This window comes from Fulvia fulva, chromosome 5 (assembly GCF_020509005.1).
Source record: "Fulvia fulva chromosome 5, complete sequence".
NCBI lineage: Eukaryota > Fungi > Ascomycota > Dothideomycetes > Mycosphaerellales > Mycosphaerellaceae > Fulvia > Fulvia fulva.
In genome coordinates, this window is record NC_063016.1 from 703,361 (window position 1) to 721,329 (window position 17,969).

At 53.5% G+C, this 17,969-nt stretch overlaps 8 protein-coding genes across 8 annotated transcripts; 5 read left to right on the forward strand and 3 right to left on the reverse strand.

Annotated features, from left to right (window-relative positions):
- Positions 1 to 2,022: 2,022 nt before the first annotated feature.
- Positions 2,023 to 4,182, forward strand: CLAFUR5_05530 (uncharacterized protein; the record flags this gene model as incomplete). The annotated part of the gene is made up of 1 exon (XM_047904678.1): positions 2,023 to 4,182. One exon carries the CDS (start codon positions 2,023 to 2,025, stop codon positions 4,180 to 4,182), a length of 2,160 nt encoding a protein of 719 aa, XP_047762346.1.
- A 736-nt stretch (positions 4,183 to 4,918) lies between these two features.
- Positions 4,919 to 5,428, forward strand: CLAFUR5_05531 (uncharacterized protein; the record flags this gene model as incomplete). The annotated part of the gene is made up of 1 exon (XM_047904679.1): positions 4,919 to 5,428. The coding sequence occupies one exon, from the start codon at positions 4,919 to 4,921 to the stop codon at positions 5,426 to 5,428; it is 510 nt and encodes a 169-aa protein (XP_047762345.1).
- A 248-nt stretch (positions 5,429 to 5,676) lies between these two features.
- Positions 5,677 to 6,636, reverse strand: CLAFUR5_05532 (Exosome complex component rrp45; the record flags this gene model as incomplete). Its single annotated transcript, XM_047904680.1, has 2 exons — positions 5,677 to 6,292; positions 6,353 to 6,636. 2 exons carry the CDS (start codon positions 6,634 to 6,636, stop codon positions 5,677 to 5,679), a joined length of 900 nt encoding a protein of 299 aa, XP_047762348.1.
- An 835-nt stretch (positions 6,637 to 7,471) lies between these two features.
- On the forward strand, positions 7,472 to 9,565 carry CLAFUR5_05533 (uncharacterized protein; the record flags this gene model as incomplete). Its single annotated transcript, XM_047904681.1, has 3 exons — positions 7,472 to 7,621; positions 7,678 to 8,106; positions 8,168 to 9,565. 3 exons carry the CDS (start codon positions 7,472 to 7,474, stop codon positions 9,563 to 9,565), a joined length of 1,977 nt encoding a protein of 658 aa, XP_047762347.1.
- Positions 9,566 to 9,986: 421 nt separating this feature from the next.
- CLAFUR5_05534 (uncharacterized protein) lies at positions 9,987 to 11,399 on the forward strand (the record flags this gene model as incomplete). Its single annotated transcript, XM_047904682.1, has 1 exon — positions 9,987 to 11,399. The coding sequence occupies one exon, from the start codon at positions 9,987 to 9,989 to the stop codon at positions 11,397 to 11,399; it is 1,413 nt and encodes a 470-aa protein (XP_047762350.1).
- A 354-nt stretch (positions 11,400 to 11,753) lies between these two features.
- CLAFUR5_05535 (uncharacterized protein) lies at positions 11,754 to 12,458 on the reverse strand (the record flags this gene model as incomplete). The annotated part of the gene is made up of 2 exons (XM_047904683.1): positions 11,754 to 12,311; positions 12,357 to 12,458. The coding sequence occupies 2 exons, from the start codon at positions 12,456 to 12,458 to the stop codon at positions 11,754 to 11,756; spliced, it is 660 nt and encodes a 219-aa protein (XP_047762349.1).
- A 1,790-nt stretch (positions 12,459 to 14,248) lies between these two features.
- CLAFUR5_05536 (uncharacterized protein) lies at positions 14,249 to 14,760 on the forward strand (the record flags this gene model as incomplete). The annotated part of the gene is made up of 2 exons (XM_047904684.1): positions 14,249 to 14,451; positions 14,520 to 14,760. 2 exons carry the CDS (start codon positions 14,249 to 14,251, stop codon positions 14,758 to 14,760), a joined length of 444 nt encoding a protein of 147 aa, XP_047762352.1.
- A 1,520-nt stretch (positions 14,761 to 16,280) lies between these two features.
- On the reverse strand, positions 16,281 to 16,951 carry CLAFUR5_05537 (uncharacterized protein; the record flags this gene model as incomplete). Its single annotated transcript, XM_047904685.1, has 4 exons — positions 16,281 to 16,433; positions 16,486 to 16,553; positions 16,613 to 16,622; positions 16,691 to 16,951. 4 exons carry the CDS (start codon positions 16,949 to 16,951, stop codon positions 16,281 to 16,283), a joined length of 492 nt encoding a protein of 163 aa, XP_047762351.1.
- Between the last annotated feature and the right edge of the window lie 1,018 nt (positions 16,952 to 17,969).

The window sequence follows — 17,969 nt, forward strand, 5'->3', positions numbered from 1 at the left end:
TAATCAAGTGTAGACAAGCAACATTTAGCAGATTTGTGAGGCGCGACAGTACGGTGCTGATGTTGGACGCGACGCTCTTCAACGGAACCGTCGTCTGTGGCGGTATCAGGCCTGTTGACCATCCAGGTGACGCTTGTCTTGTAAAGACACTTTCTGCCAAAGGGACTCCGGTCCTCGTCTTGGTATCGCTGTGATCTTGTCGTCGTGATCGTCGTCTTTTGTACCTGCTGTTTGGTCGACTCGTGCGAGCGATAGGTAGCAGCCGCCAGCGCGACTATTGATTCACGAACAAGCTTGCTTTGCCAATCCTGAGCATTTCGTTGCACTATAGGTGTTGGCTCGTGTTCTCGCACCCACTCAGTCCTTGCTTCGCTTCCTGGCACTGTGCATCGAGTGCAGGCCAGGGATATGTGTGGTAGCTTTCCCAATCGTTGCCGGTGTCATTCGAGTCCAAGCCGATGATCGTTCTGATCCAATGAAGCAAGTTCTGAAAAGTCTCTAGAGCAAGTAGGATTTTGAGTGCTATCGTCCCGAATACGGTGCCATGACTGTGTTCACAGTGCGTTGTGCTGCGTGCGACGACTACGTGGGAATTGTTAGTGTTATCACTTTCAATGATACCCTACCACGGAAGTGCAGTCGCCGTTTTGCTAGGAAGCCTCGCAATGCTGTCTAACGGATCTTCATTATGTCGCGCGACAATGTTCATACTGCACAGCTCGATGTTCGATCCGAACGAGCCACAGATGGTACATGTTGATGCAGACCAATGATCGCACACGTCGTGGGTGCCTGTGACTTCATTACACACTCGTCAATGGTATGACATGTAATCCGAACACCAGGACTGTTGCCATGCTTTACGGTGGACAGAACATGTAAGGTCGCGGCAGGTACAAAGCATGCGTGGAACAGTCTGCCTTGGTTCAGTCGCGTGCACTGACCAGGAACCGGCACCGTGGAACCAACGGCCGAGATAACCCAGCATCTAATCTGATCGGGAGATTCAGGCGATCTTGCGATGAATGCAGCTCTTTGAATACAGAGCAAAGATTGACAGATGAATTAGACACGCAGCCATGAGTGCTGTAGCGAATCACCGCCCAGTGAGATAAGCCGGAGATGTTTCCTTGTATGCAGATAATACTTCAACACCGGCAGCAGCTTCGGAATCAGTTCGAGAGTGACATGTCCGATCACGGCCACTTTGGGAGTAATGTTGGCCCACGGCGCACCGCAGAGCAGGTCGGTTCGTGATTCTTGTGAGATGCATGTACAGAGTGCTCGCTCAGTAGAGCTACACCGAGGAAAAGAATGTGCTGAAGATTCAATGTTGTTCTGCAGCAGTGCATGTGAAGAACGATGACGCGCCGGTGCAGCCGCTCTGGGATTCAGACTGGGAAGAAGAATCCGGCCTCGGCAGCTGCATGGTTCGATGGAGGCCAGCCGAAGTAAAGTGGTGAAATGCTGCTTGCAGCTTGACATGTAAGTCTCCACTCTCCTGAGATAGTTGACACTTCCACTGAACACCATCAATCAACGATACTGCGACGACCTGCAAAGCACTGCGACCGACGCGCACGATCCTCGACCTTGCAATTGTTTGCTCCATCGCCCGTCCTTTGTTCGGTGGCGTACTTGCGCCCGTCATATTCGGCACAGAGTTATCAGATCCGATATCGATTCTGCTTGGTGAGTGCCCGCCCACATTCCCGCACGCACGCAACTGCACTCCTACACTGCAATGGAGTGAGAGGAGACGGACCGCGCAAGACACTGTTGCTTACTCGCCGTCGCCTACAATGCGTCTCCACGGCTGCATTCAACAAGAGTAGGAGGTAACGCGGCAATTCCATTCGGGCACTATCGTGTCTTTCGAGTTCCGCACTCATGTCGATCTGTCCCCTTCTATTACACACACGTTCGACCTCAGCTGTCCTCACATTACCAATGATCTGACAATTCCTTAGAATGCACAGTCCCACCCAGTAACACTCCATCCTCCTCTAATAACCCGTCGACATGTCGACACTACAAAAGACCGGCGCGAGACGTCACTCGTTCTCGTCGTTCGGCGTACGCCACGAAAAGCACACCAACATACCATACAGCGCCACGAGCCACCCTGACAACCCGATACCCATAGAGCCGCTACGGAGCAACGATATGAGCCTACCCATCGATGCGCAAATCAAGTTGAGCAACCTCAGTGCCATGGCAAAGGCAGGTCCCCGGTCGAGCGGCGATAGCATCGCTGGATATAGCGACGATACCAACACCAGCGACTCCGATGCGCCCTCCACCCCACCGACAGAGGCTACAGACGTTGGCGACGTGCCCGTCGACAGGATGAAGCAACTCACGCTTGAACAACCTGCGAAGCCAACACGAAAGAGGCGAGCCAGCACAACATATGCATCCAACGCCGATGACATTAGAAGACTCATTGGATCGGGCGGAGGCACCAAGTTCTTCCAGAAGTACTGCTGTGGTGAGGGATGTTGCATGATCGAGTCGCTACCGCTACATACCGACGAGGCAACCTTCGCACCCATCATCACACCCAGCACCGACGCCTACCGATTTCTGAACCTCGATCTTCGATCACTATCGCTGGACACAGAACTTACCAAAATCGTCGGGCTACCCGAACAAAAGATATCCTTTGGCATGGTCAGAAGACAGTCCATCCGTGAGAAGTTCCCACGGGAGGCGATGCACAAGCACGATGCTGCCGAGGTGCAAGCATACCCGCCGGAGTACATGAAGCCACACCCTCCATACAACATTTTCAATGCGCCACTGTATGCTGCTCGTGAACTTACAAAGCCGGGCGCAGAAAAGCGGACCTACCACTTCGACATCGACGTCACCGACTATCCCGAGGAAGGCGGCGTGGACTTCAAGGTCGGTGGCGCCGTTGGCGTGTGCCCGCCAAATGATCCTGCCGTGGTCGACGACATTATGGAACAGCTCGGTATTCCTCGATTCTCGCGCGACAGAGCTATCCGATTGCACACCACTGGAGGACGCTGGCCGACCATTTGGGGCGATGAGGGAGCCAGAGAACTCGTCACAACGCGAAGAGAGATCCTCACATGGACGGTCGATATCTCATCGACAGCTCCCACCAAGCCTCTCTTGAGACTCTTGGCGGAATATGCTGGCGATCCTAACGAGAAGAAAATCCTCGAGTACATGTGCAGTGCACAAGGTCAGGCGACGTTCTGCGACCTACGGACTGGTCCACACATTACCCTCCAGCAACTACTTCATGCATTCCCCTCGTCTAAGCCGCCGCTTGAGACGTTGTGCTGTGCCTTGACACAGTTGATGCCACGCTTCTACTCACTTTCAAACGACCCGCATGTGTCTTCTGCTAGGGAAGGACTTGCCGGCCGACGATTGATCGAGGTTGCGGTCACAGTTCACGAGACTGATAACTTCAAGGACAATGTGCGATCTGGTGTCGGATCTGGTTTCCTCGAGCGCCTCGCCAAGAGATTCATCGAAGCCGACGAGAAAGGCCAGAAAGAAGCCGAAGCCAACGGTTTCTGTCTACGACCTGGTGTCGCCGGCAGAAGACTCAACCTTCATGTCCCTATGTTCCGAGGCTTGATGGCAAACCCGCTATCGAAGGAGTTCATCAGCGACGGCCCAATGGTTCTGATCGGCGCCGGTGTGGGCATGGCGCCCTTCCGAGGCTTCATCTTAAACCGCCTGAAGAATGCCAATTGCGCCAACAAGATCTGGCTCATTCAGGGTATTCGCGACAGCATGCTGGACGAGATCTATCGCGGCGAGTTAGGCGACCACGAACAAGACATCAAAAAGGTGGTACAGTCCCGAGCACCCTTGCCTCCTGTTGCCGAAGACGAGGCTGGCGTGGTGGAAAACTCCGACGAAGATGTACCATCCCTCGTGAAAGACCCGAAGAAGCAGGACAAGGTCGCGAAGTACGTTCAGGACGAAGTTCGACACCAAGCAGACATAGTATGGTTTGTCATCAACTCCATCGATGGACGCATCTTCGTCTGTGGCTCTAGTAAAGGCATGGGCGAAGGTGTCGAGGAGGCGCTTATGGACGTCGCCATGGACAAGGGTAACCTCGACCACGAGACTGCCAAGCAGTTCTGGGAGAGCAAGAAGTCAGCTGGGCAATATATCGCCGAGACGTGGTAAGTGCTCTCGAGGCAGGTTTTGCTATTTGTTGATTGTATTCTTCTGCTGGCGACGACTGCACAGATCATTTGGCGGCAACGCAACTAGTTTTTGGGTTCGGCGCAAGACTGCACATGGCATGGTGCAAACTGGGAGGCAAACCGGTTGATTCAACAGCGGATAACCATTGATAGCGTTCGCGCGAGCAGGTCAGAAGATCTATTCCAAGTCATTTTTACATACTTCAGAACACGACTTGGACATGAAATAGCGATGAACATCGCTTCGTGGATTTATATCTTTTCGGTCAGGACATTCATTCTCGCCCTGTTGAACACATCCATTTCACCTCCTGTGCTGAACGTTTGATGTGAAAACGACGTGACATGAGATTGGTTGCTTGGCTCTCGGATACTCATACCCAGGCGAAGAGGCACACGCATTGACTAGCGTCATTATGATCATGCACGTGTGCTACCACGTATCACATTCACAGTCACGGTAGCAAGCCGAGCAAGCAAGCAAGGGCACGAAGGACTCGCAATGTGCCATAGCACGGTTTTCAGTGATCAATGCCTCTAAACTCTCTGACCAGCAGAGTCAATCACTGCTCACTAAACACGCATTGAAACCAACCAAAACCTGTCTATAGATACCAGGCGCCTCAGCCCCCAGACAGGGAAGGTTAACACAACCTCTGACGACACCCCACCACACCCAAGCCTCCAGTCCACAACAACCACCCACCCTGAAAATCATGACCGACGAAATCTCCCACGACCATTACCACGAGCGCGGGGATTCCTGCCCGGGCTTGGAGAAGATTGAATGCAACCACACCCACACGCCCCTCCAAACCTCCGAAAACATCGAAGCACACCTGAAAGATCTCGATGCTCGAGTCCAAGCGCTTCTGAAGGAAGTCCAGGTCGCGCATGTGAGTGCGTCCGCCGCTCTCAACGTCGCTGTGAACTTGCGGGACACGGGGGATGAGAGTGATGGGGAGACTGTGAGGCTACTGAAGAAAGAGGGTCAGAGGTTGGATGAGGAGACGGAGAGGTTCGGGAATGTGTATAAAGCGTTGGTGGAGGAAAGTCTAGAGATTAGGGGGAGGGTTGATATGGGGGATCCGAGCGTTATGAGGCATATTAATGTAGAGGAGGATATGGTGGGGGTGTTGAGGGTTAGGCTTGAGGAGTTGGAGTTGGAGGTGGGGAGGGTTGGGGGTGTTGTGGCGGGGTTGATGGTGTTTGTGAAGGATGGGTGATGTGGATGCGGGAGTGAGGGGCGTTTGGTTTTGCGAGATTGGTTTGGTATATTTGGTCTTCGACCATCTCTCTCGCGATGTGGGAGGATGCTGGGTCATGCATCAGCGGTTGCTCGCGTGGGTGCATTGATGCGATCTCGTTCTCGGAGAAGCCCCAAGCGACATCCGACTCCTTTGCTCTATGATCCTCAAGCAATTTGATGCCCTGTCCAGCAGGCGCCTGGCATGTGTACCCAAAGTCCTGTGCTTCATCCAATAGGTTGCTGCTGCGGCCTATCATTCTCCGCGCTCAACTCTGCCATCAGTCCACCCTTGTCCCTCTCCTTCTCATCCTCTTCTAGCTGCGCCTTGACAAGCTTGTCCAGCATCTTTGCCTTCTCCACTGCCATATTCGTGCAAGTCAAAATGCTCAGACCATCCACAGGTGTGCCGCCTAACTTTGCAATCTGGCAGACCTCGCCGAAGCGGTTGACGCTGATGATGATTTCGCCTTCTCTGCACTGCTCTTCCAGTAAGGTGGCATCATGTATCATGACCTCGCCACCTTCGTAGTACGATGTTGTGATGCAGAAGGGCTGATGCTGCATCTGGAGCTTGACTGGTTCTCGTTCTCGTAGTCCGTAGACTGTGACTTCTTCGCCATGGATCTCGTGGTCCGGTCTGCGGAAGTGCATCAATGCGGCTATCAGCGCGATGCAGCAGACGTCTACGATGTTTCCATCGTGGTCGAGGACGTGGATGTCGGCGCGGATGTGCCAGCACTTGGAGCCTGCGATGATGCACAAGCTCTCCGTGTCGAGGGCACCAGATCGTCGGATCGTCTTCTCCAGGATACGCGAGAGCAGGACCTCAGTCTGGTCTTGTCTGCGATATCAGTCAGTCCATCCACGACCTACCTTGATACCGTGTATTGTCTTCACCTACCGGCCTACTTCGAATGCTGGACTGGCGATGGGACTGAGTTCGGTGGAGATGATGAAGACGCCGTCGAACTTCCGGTCTGGGTAGGGGGTCACAACCTCGGCGGAGATGTTGACCATTACTCTCGTCTTGCCCACCCGCACATCTGCGACGCCGTATTCCTCGCCAAACGCCAGCTGCACGTCGCGGAACTGGTCGAAAGCACGTCCATCCAGTCGCACATTCTCGCGCAGCGCCGCGAGCAGGAACTCGCGCTCGTTGTTGGATGGATCTGCTTCGCGTGGCATTGTGGCTGATGTGCTACCGTGTCGACATGGCAGTCTTGTCTCCAAGGCATGGCATTGAAGCTTTCTTCCACGATGGCGACGCTGATTTCTGCTGACTAAGACCGCGCGCTTAGCCTTCCTCGATCGCTCCTTCTCTTCCTCAAACACCCCTCCTGTCTTGTCAAGCAAACTGCTGCAAGTATTGCCCGAGCACGCTCCCGTGCCGAGCTTATCAGGCGTCTTATACGTGCGAACAACCACGACGCTTGCTTGCTAGCTTGCAACGTGGGCCGCCACTGCGTTTCCAATGCCTGACGATCACTGCACACAGCTTCATGACCATCACAGACCGCGCGTGTCGGCAGTCGTCTTCACTGTCCAGTGTGGGAGCACTACGCTGATGGCTCTTCCCACATGACGAGACTTGCAAGCGCTACTCGTCGACGATACAGCAGGCATCTTCTTGGAGAATCCACCACGATCGAGAACGACGCTGCCTTGACTCGCGTCATGCGATCGCCTGTACTTTCCGCTCTATCTTTCTCCCAAACTCGCACCAGGCACGAGTCAAGGCAGGCAATGCTATGGACTACTGCGTGCCAGATGACGCAGGTCCGGAAGTTTATGCACCTCTCCTCGTGCCTTGCCGTCTTGTAGTAGTCTCTGCCGTGTGTGGCAAGGCCTACACGGCGATGCTTGACTCTGCATAGAGTACAGGTAGAAGTGCTGGAGCGAGAGCTCCCTCGTATGCTTCGTAACTGAAGGCTCGCCAAACTGCTAATTTCCCTACTTGCACTTCAGCATTATAGTACAAGCCAGGCGTGTTCGAGCTTGGGTCGAAATACGGTCTAGCGACATGAGGCTTTGTTTTCTTAACTCTATCCCATTCACTTTACTGCGATCTGCAAACATTCTCTGTGCCAAAGAGGTGGTACCTTTGGCCGCAGTGCAGCATCCACACGGCGTAGTCAACCCGAGGCAGGCAGAGAACGTGTCACCCTGCCTGGTAAGCACGAGGTAGTTCAACTACACTAGATGGACTCACGCTAATACGAATTCCAGACGCAATGCTTCCTCAAAGTGTTCCCACAATTCGACTGTCCAGATTTGACAAAGTGTATATGCACAAACAACCCACTTCAAGATGCACTAGCCGCCTGTGCAATCGAGTCGAAATGCTCGATCGAAGACTTGCTTGCCAGCAAGAAAGTCCAGGCTAGCATGTGCGGAGAGCCTGTCAGGAATCGTTCCACGACCTTCTTCGTCACCGCAACAGTACTCTTCGTACTAGCCATCACCTGTGCAATCATCAGAGCCGTGAGTCGAGGCCGGTCTTTTGGCGGCGCTGGTTATGGGTGGGACGACTGCACGCTCTTCATATGCTGCCTACCAATGATCGGTCTGACCGTCTGCGGCTACATGGAGGCGCACTATGGGTTGGGACGAGACACATGGGACCTTTCCATCGATGCAATCGAGAAGTGTCTAATGGTGAGGAAATACGAGACTGTCGCATTCTGAATGTGCTTGCTAACCGCTTCATATCATACAGCTCTTCTACGTCGGCAACACCTTCTATGCACCAGTTGTATTCGGCACGAAGATCGCGTTCGTCTTGCTATACATGCGCATCTGGAACGACAGCGTCGGCTTCCGGCGCATATGCTATGTCACTCTAGCGCTTCTCATAATCGCGCTGATCGGCTTCGAATTCTCGACTATCTTCCTGTGTACGCCGATTGACTACACGTGGAAAGCCATCCGAGGCAAGCAAGGACATTGCATCCACCGGCAAGTCCAGCTATACACTAGCTCCTCGACTAACATTGCTCTGGACCTGATTGTGCTGCTTCTTCCGCTCCCGAAGATTCTTGGCCTGAAGATGAATTCAAGGAGGAAAATTGGTCTTTTGCTTACGTTCGTGGTCGGTTTTGCTACCACCGCTGCCAGCGCAACACAGCTGTACTTCCTGGTCACGAAGCTCAGCGATACGCAGAATCCCACCTGGGACTTTTTCGACATCGGACTTTGGCGCATCACCGAGATGTACCTATCGATCATCTGCTGTTGCATGCCTATGATGGCTGGGCTAGGGATGCGCGGCTGGAAGAGGGTGTCCAGCTGGTCCAGCATACCATCATCCGTCCACTACTTCTTGGAGAAGAGTTTCGGGAGCAGCAGCAGCAAGAGCAAGACAGGGAACACGAGCACTGCAAGAAGTGGTAGCATAAGCGCAGGTCTTGACGATGGCCGCTGGCGCCAACTATCAGCTCAGGAAACAGGACTCGGCGTTGTCGACGTCAAGCGACCTGCGTATGCGCAGCTACAGACATCGAAGGGGTATCTGCAGGTCGCTGACCGGAAGAGGGAAATTGCAGCCGCGAAGATACAGGAGAACGCGATGCTGGATAGGGAATCCTTTGCTGAGCGCGATTTCCAGCAACAACAACCCGATCATCTCATCAAACCCGCCATGATGCGAAGCGGATCCGACAAGTCTGATTCTTGGTTTAAGGGAAGCAGAACCAGAGCGCCTCGACCACCACAGCTGCGGAACTTACGAACGACAATGACCTCACTGTCGCCACCATTGTCGCCGACGAACGAAGATCCACCAGAGATCCAACGCCAGAAAGTCTCACCCAAGTCATGGTACCCTCCCGAATCGCGCACGAGCAGCGACGATTCAGACACCTTGCAGACATCACCTAGCGAGGATACTGGGTCATGCAGTGAAGCAGATGCGTCCCGTAAGCGATGGTCGCCTCCGGACAGTGGCATGGAGCGGCCGCCAGCAATGCGACAAACGAGCTATCCCCTTCGCTCAAACGGCATGTCGGGCGCGTTCGACACAGACTACGAATTGCCGATGCAAGGACAGCGCAGGCTGTACGAGCGAAGAGCTCTGCCTGGTATACCGGCCAAAGCGATGGCGAGGCTGGGGATATGAGATATGTGAGATAGATAGTATGAAGTTATGTATGGATGTGTTAACCACGATTTGTGTTTAGGGTGTTTTTAAGGGAAGTGATAGAACTGCTTTTGAGTGGGTAATCAAGGGCCCAGGACATCGCTCCATGTCGTCACTCACAAGTCTATGCTAAGGATATGTTGATCCTGAGGAGCAATATGCAATCGCATCTGAACATGTGAGATATGGCAAACACCTTGAGACAACCCACTGCCAAGCATACAGCTACAGCTCCACCTGCTTGGAAGCGATATGCGCTAAGAAGATCTACGTTCCACAACGCGCAAGCGGACGCCTCGGCATCCTCAGCGGGATGAGGCGCTCTTCCCCATCCCAAAAAATGGCTCTCCTGTCTTCCTGTTGCATTGTGAAGCACAGGGTATGACAACTTGCTGTCAAGATGGACTCGCTATTGCCATGGCAGAAGGAGTCGAAAGTGCCATCGAAGAAATGGATTTATCTGGTTGTCGCAGTTTTGGCGGTCGGACTCATGGTCCTCGGCATGAGAAGTGGCCCACCACTTGGACCTGCGAGTTTCACAGGCGATGAAGAGTCTACCAAGACGAAGAACAAGGACGCCGGTGGCGATGCAAGACCGACCACTACTCCTCTAACGACGAAGCCTACGAACGCCTCACTGCCCATCGATCTCGATGGCTTCCTATTTGACTCGTTGAGCATTGGTCAATGCAAGGAGGAATTCCCCAAGCTGTTCCACGACATCGGTCAACGCGTGGCATACTGGCATGGAAAGCAACATACGATCTCGTCAGAGGACACAGATGTTTCATGGCGCAACCACGAGTCTAAGGATGGCGGTGGAGGAGCAATGCGTTTGCTCATACACAACAATGAGCTGCGGATCTTGCAGAGCACAAAAGACAACATGGGCCACATGGGAATGCGGCCGCGCTCGATTGCAGTCTTGGGTCTCATGCAGCGAGCTATCGACAGTGCCATTGCAGCGGGAGAGCAGTTACCAACCATTGAATTCGCTACATGTGTTGAAGATATATGCAATGGTGCACCAGCAGGCAGCATGAAGTCGTTCTGGGCCTTTGCGTCAAAGCACTCGGACGAAGATCACAAGAAACGCTGGCTTATGCCGAACTACGACTTCTGGTTTGATCATGGTTCTGGATCATGGAAGGATGCAAGGAGGAGGGCCATTCAGCGCGACTCGCCATTTGCGAGCAAGATACCGAAGATTGTCTGGCGTGGAAATACTGGTTTCAATTCCATCCGACCTGCTTTGCTCGAGGCGACAGCAGGCAAGGACTGGGCAGATATGAAGAATGTGGACTGGTCTGCTGAGAGCCAGGTGAACCGAATCCATCAAGACACGTACTGCAACTATGCCATGACCATCAACACCGAAGGCATCACCTACTCTGGACGCCTAAAGTACCTACTCAATTGCAACTCCCTGACCTTTGCTCACGACATGGAATGGATCACGTACTGGTACCACCTGCTTGAAGCGGAAGGCGAGCATCAGAACTACGTCCAAGTCTCTCGCGACTGGCATGATCTTGAGGAGAAAGTTCTCTATTATCTTGGTCACCCGGACGAAGCCGAGAAGGTCATCAACAACAGCGTATCCACCTTTCGCAGCAAATACTTGACGCGCGCCGCGGAATCATGCTACACGAGACATCTCATCGAAAGCTACGCCTCTGTTGCGTATACACCTGAGATCTACAAGTCTGAGAAGGAAGGGAGTGTCAGCAGGCTTCGTGGTGTTCCATTTGAGCAGTACATGTCGGACTTCAAGGACTTCAATGAAGAGGACTTGAAGGATGGAGAAGATTGATGGTAGCAAGCAACAGCTGGAGATAAAGTATGCCGCCGCTATACGTGTTGGTCTCACTTTCGGAGAGCTTCCAGAGGAACGCATTTCCTGGACTAGACACACGGCGACGCACAACACCCTCGACTGCATTGATCCGGTCCTCGCTACCCAGCTATTACCAGCCTGTTCAAGCGACAGCTTTCGCTTCTGACAGAATCCGAAGCGCTCTGCGGAAATCAAATTTGTCGCCTGCCCTCGACGTTGCGAGACGGCCGTGGAGGGATCGAGGGCAAATCACTCTTAAGAAGAGCCTCCTCCCCGGCTTGATTTCGCTGCGGATGCGGTTGAACAAGTGGTGTAGGGCTGTCTGACTTTCTAGCAGCAAGCCATGTTAGCTACTGGTCCGCGCTGAGGCTTTGCACCGACCACTAGCCCTATGCACATTCCTATTGCTGCTTCTACTGAATGCCACATCGCATCGAGGACATCGAGCGTTCTGTGATCCACGTTCTCGGATGTGGCGCAGATAGTTCTCTCGGCATGAAAATGCTCGACCGTTGCATCCATGTTCAAAGCATCGAAACCTCTGATCGCTGGGACTGGCTTCGACACCAGTTCCAAGGCCTCGTATGACGATGCTGCTTCCTGGATCGAGGCTCGAAGCTCCAGTATTCTGTGATCCACGCTCTCGGATGTGGCGCAGATAGTTCTCTCGGCATGGAAATGCTCGCCCGTTGCATCCATGTTCAAAGCATCGAAACCTTCGATCGCTGGGGCTGGCTTCGCCACCAGTCCCGAGGCCTCGTATGGCGATGCTGCTTCCTGGATCGAGGCCCAAAGCTCCAGCATTCGCTTCCATTGACCTCTGGTAAGATTCGTGCGTTGCCAGATTGCGAGAATTGCAATCGAAGGTGGCCCATTCGAGCTGTTGTTCTAAGTGCAGATCCAGAAGCTCTTCGATATCGGCCATAGACATACTTGAAAAGTCTGTGCTGAATCCTGTACTCCAGGGTGGACTGGCAAGGCTGATGGAATCTCTGCTGTAGCACGACTCTGCTGGCGGTTGCCGTCTATGGGCATACGCCGTGTTTAGGATGGCTGCTGGTCCAGGGTATACGACTTGTCGACCTTGTGAGGCGCCCAAGGGCTGACCATGGTCGTTCGATGCTGGTAGGTGTGCGACTGACCTGGCATCGGACTGGGCTGAGGAGACACCCGGTTGCCTCGATGCATTGTTCATGATCACGACTGAACACTCCAGCATGAATGCGGTGCAGGGCTGGACATTCGGCGCAGATATACAACGCTGTTAACAATCTACCTGCTACCGGACTGCCTCACAACCTCGTGGCACAGCATGGTCTATTCTTGCCATGGCACCTTGGCCTAACCATGCACACGGAGAGCGTGGAGAAAGTAAATGCTTCGAAGCGTGTATCATGCGGCACAGCCTCTGCAAAAGACTCACTGCCTGAATCACGAGCTGTGCCGCAGCAGAGCCACAGCTCGACGTGCCCAGTGTTGTTCTCGCCGACGACGTCTTTTGGTTCAGCGATGCTCGGTAGCGCGTTGTTGTTCATGCGCATGGGATATACGTTTGAACCTCCACCTCTAGGTGTGGTCGTGGACGGAACGGCTTCAAGGCAGTCATATTGAATGCATTAGTACCGAGCGGAAGGTCGCTCGAGCCGCCCGTAAAGACAACGCTCTTGTCTTGGCGGTCAGATACCCACAGCAACTCCTTGAGCTTCACGCGTTCGTGAAGTGGCACAGTCTCATAGAGACGTCCGTTGCAAATCAACTCAGGGTGTCAACTTTCTGTGGATGAGGTGCAGTGAGTCCTTGCAGATCTGTATTCATCTGGGATGGTCGATGTCCTTCGTGTCACAAGCCAGACTAATCTTGACTTAGCCATGATCCGGCGGATGTGGTTCCTTATACGCTGCGCTCGAGGGATCATCAAGCACCACCGGCTGCCGGCAAGAGCTTCTCTTGCCTGTGAGGCTGTGCCTCAGCAAGTCTCTTGGCGAGGCATTTTGTGGACAACAAGGTTGCGGTGCGTCCCGCGGCTGTCTTCATTGCTACGAGCTCGTGTTGGACCTCGACACTTCCCCGAGCCCCAGCTGTCAATCAAGTTTTAATCAAATCTCATCAATATCGACTATCTTGCACGTCACCGTTGCGCCTCGGGGAGGGCACATCGGCGCGGCCCCTACCCCTGCCTCGTGAGGGCCCCCCCTCCCACTCGTTGCCGGCTCGAGTGCGCGCAAACCAATAGATGCTAGGGGGTCTTCGAGGTGCAATGTGCATTGAAGTCAATCAAAGCTCATCAAAGTGGGCGGCAAACGATGGGGCTCGGTCGGCTTACTGGGGCTCGGGGAAGTGTCGAGGTTGGTGGAGCACTCCCCCTACGGAGCATCGCGCCTACAAAAGCTTGATATTCTGATCATCGAGCGGCGGCTAGATGATCAGTGAGCGCATCTTGCATCCTAGAGGATCGTTGGCATGAATGTACTCTGCGAGTTTGGACCATGTTTGCTTCACCATGAGGGAGTGACGACAACCACTTCGAGCGCCACAATAAATGCCAGCGTGACTTCCAACCACAAACGGGGGAAGTTGCAACAAGTACACTCATGGTTTCCGGGGTGGTTAGGCGGCTGTGCCATCGATGGTGCTTCCTGAAAGCACAGTCTTCCCAAATACATAAACTTGACACAACACAAAGACGACGACGAGGACAACGACGACAACGACAACGACAACGGCAACGACAACGACAACGACAACAGCAGCAGCAGCAGCAGCAGAAGAAGAAGAAGACAGCATCACCACCGCCGCCACCACCACCGCACCACCGCACCACCACCATGCCCGAATGGGTGCCTACGGGCGTTCCCGAGAGCGTCATGCTCAAGGCGATCGATCTCGCCTTCAACCTGGTCTTGGACCAAGGTGCTTGCGCTGCTTGGTTTGCCTGGGGCAAAGATGCCACAAAATTGCTTATGTTCACCACCTTGTCGCTCTTCGTGCTCTATATGGGCTTTGTGGATGCGGCCCGTGGCGACCACCGGTAGATTGCATAGCCCTGAAGATGAATTCATGAGTCTCTGTGAGCATAGCTGACATCGCAGGCCGTAGCACGAAGCGCGCCCTCTTCTTCCTCAACACCCTCCCTCTCTTCCTCGACACCCTCTTAGAGGGCTTGTCTTTCCACTGCGCCTCCTCCGCTCCTGGCCCTCTGCAATGGGTCGCGCTCGTGGTTGTGGCCTTGGTGAAGGCCCTTGGCCTGACCCTCGGTTGGCACAGTTGGGTCAAGCGACGACCCTCTTGCTTCCGTTCAATGTGGGCCCGCAAGACCATCCTTATTGGCGACAATTAATTCATTAATACGACTATTCTTCCTGGAGATCTCATGGGACCGCTATTCTTTCCGGGCATGGTCTTCCATATCAATCCAGGGCATGGTCTTCCATATCAATTCAGGGCATGGTCTTCCATATCAATCCAGGGCATGGTCTTCCAGATCAATCCAAGGCATGGGCTCCATATCAATCCAGGGCATGGGGTACGCATCACTCCACGACATCTTCTGCCTTATCGAGCCACCAAGCGTGTACGAACTTCCTCCTGCCACAGCGCTACAAGCATTGCTGTGCGTCAATCAATCACCACAGGAATCCCTCGTTAATTACGGCACCGCGAACAAGGGTACCGCCCATCGGTCAACAAGATACTCATCAGCACAACCTTTGGCAGTCTACCTCACTGCAAGCGTTCGTGACTACAACACTTCACGCACAGAGACCTCTCATGCTTTCGGATCACACCGTCACCAAATGCGATACGAATCTAGACGTGTAAGAGTGTAACCCGAGATGATCTCAGTCCATCCCAGCGTTGTGTGAGCTCTAGGGCCGCTTCCTGGTCAGTGACAAGGTCGACTTCATCACCTTGGACATGAAGTCTTAGCAAATCTGAATACAACGATGCAAGGCCTCGACTGCTGCACACACACACACACACACACACACTACATGGATTTCTGGCGAAGTTGCTTGGCCTCACATGACGTGCGCGAGTTGCAGTCTCCTGAAAGGCACGACCGAGCTTCTTCGGGCTGCTGTTCACCGCCACTCACTTACCCACCGAATCATCGCCGACATGAACGACAAGCATATAACACCCTGGTCAATGTTTTCGAAGGCGCTCGGAACTGAATGCAGCTGCTCAGCGGTGCTTTCAGGCATCGCCCCACGAAGTCGTGCAGCTTCAAGCTATGCACACACCCTTTGCATTCTTGGCCCTGACCGAGCAGACCTTGCTGACTGAATGATGCGGACGTCATGCGTGCTCTCCTTGAGGTCGAAGTCAGTCACGCGCACAAAGCGTGGAAGTCTTGTCGCGCAAAGGAAGATGATGTGACAAAACTGGGGCTGTCTTGTTCCGGCCGCCAAGAAGCAGATGGCCACCCGAGAAGACCAAGGTCTACGCAGCTTGCGGCTTCGTGTAGTGTCAAGGACAGGTAGACAACTCTGGCGTGTGAATGCCACAGATACGGTGCCGTTACTGAAACCAATCTTTGCTCCAACCTTTGCCCAAACTCCACCCTCGACAAAGGCACTTTGTGTGGAATCACCCACGGCGTGATCCTCCTTGACATACCGCAGCCCTACATGCCGTCTCTTCTTATCCAAAGGATGTTGACAAAGAAGGTGGCCGCCTACACAACAGCAGGGACAATTCTTATTGACTACGACAGCAACACCTCAGCCTAGCGACTGCGTGTCTAAGAGAAGCGCCGGATCGCGCGCCTCGCTTAATAACATCCAATACGTCGAGGCTGCTTAGAGCATACTACGTATGTTCCAACCACCGTCGTCTATAGAGTCAGACAGCACCTTATTTTATCAGGAGCCCTCGGTCTGCCTTCTTGTGGCACGTCAGGCTCATGCTTCGTGTCATTCCTGGCCGATCGTAAGGGTCGGACGGATCCACTTGACTCTGAAAGCAGCCTCCGATGCCTGCTGCCCACGGCTGCGTCGGAACATTCGCCTACATCTCGTTAGCTCCGTCACCAGGCCAGCTTGGTGCTTGGATCACATACGTGATCGATGCCCCCGAGGTACCTTCCCGTACAGAATGGGCCTTCATAGCTGTGGATGATACAACGTCCTACACCGGGTTAGCGGCAGAATCAACTCGGGCGCAAGCAGGAAGCGTAGTGGGCTTACCGTATTCTTCCTGCGAGCGACACTGGTCAGTCTCTATATTTGATGTTTTGGACGATTGATTTCGTGGGATCTACTGACTGGCTTAGGTGCTTTCCATTCGCTATACCCTGCCACTCCGTAGGCAAAGCCGTTGAAGACCTCGTGTTCTTTCCAGGTGTAGCAATTGTGGCCTTCTTTGGAGTTGATGACCACCCGCTTTCCTGTCTTTCCCTCAGGGCAGAGAGAGTTGGGCTTCATCCGCTGTACATTGATCTGAAAGTGGTATCCAGCACTAACCAGCCGAGCGAATAGTGTCAAGAGAGCTAGTGGTATCAAGAGGCCTAGTATCTTGAGGCGCATGGTCGATCAATGTCGTCGAACAGAGTGATGATACGGAGTGCAGGAACAACGGCGACTTTGATCATCAAGACACCCATACTTCAAATTGATACCCAGTGTGCCAAGAACATCCGGGAGGAAACGCCTGACCAATTCTTTCCGACCACTTGAAGAGCTCCCATCATAAACATAAGTGCCAAGCCTCATGTCACTAGCAACAGCCGGGGGTGGATATACATAATACAAACTGGCGGGCTCCCGATTACGTTCGTTCGACGCTTTCGATGCTGTCCGGCCTAGCGATAGCATGCTCAACGTAAGCAAACTCCTCGACGCGTTAGAGCGCGTACTGACGAGTCAGACGCAGCTATCCTGTCGTTTTGCGACGCCTGCGAGTTGACCCTTTGCGGCACCAAGCAGAAGGCTGCTGTTCAGCAACCCGCCACTTTGACTTATATTCGCCCTTGAGCTTCCAGATAGTTACGCTGGGTTGGGTTCGAGCACTTTAAGGAAGCTGTAATATCGATATTCCTGATTACACGCCCTGGATCTTGTACTGGATCCTTTTGCTATCCACACTGTCTCTGATCCAACGGTGCTGTCCTGATAGGGGTTCGAACTACGAATGGTAACTCCGCGTGAAGTGACGCATGCTTCATCACTTCATGTCTGATCGACGGCGATGCGTGAGCGCAATGTACCTTCGGATGCCTTCGGATGTCTGACGGAGAACTCGTTGTCGCATAGGATAACCAGCAGACATGTTGGCGTGTTGGTGGCCAGGATAACATTCCATGTCGTTGTTCACGGGACAGTGCCAAGGATACGGATGTGATGACTACACAGCGACACCAATTCCACCTGCTTGGCCGAGGGCATAGCTGCTGGCGGGAAGGGAGTGTTACTTTCTTCAGACGATGCCTGCTCCAAAAGTGTTACTGGACGCATCGACGAAGATGGTTGTCACATAACTCCGGAAAATGTAAGTCATCTGTGATGCGAATCTTGCGAGTTAACACTCATCAAGATTTGACTGCAA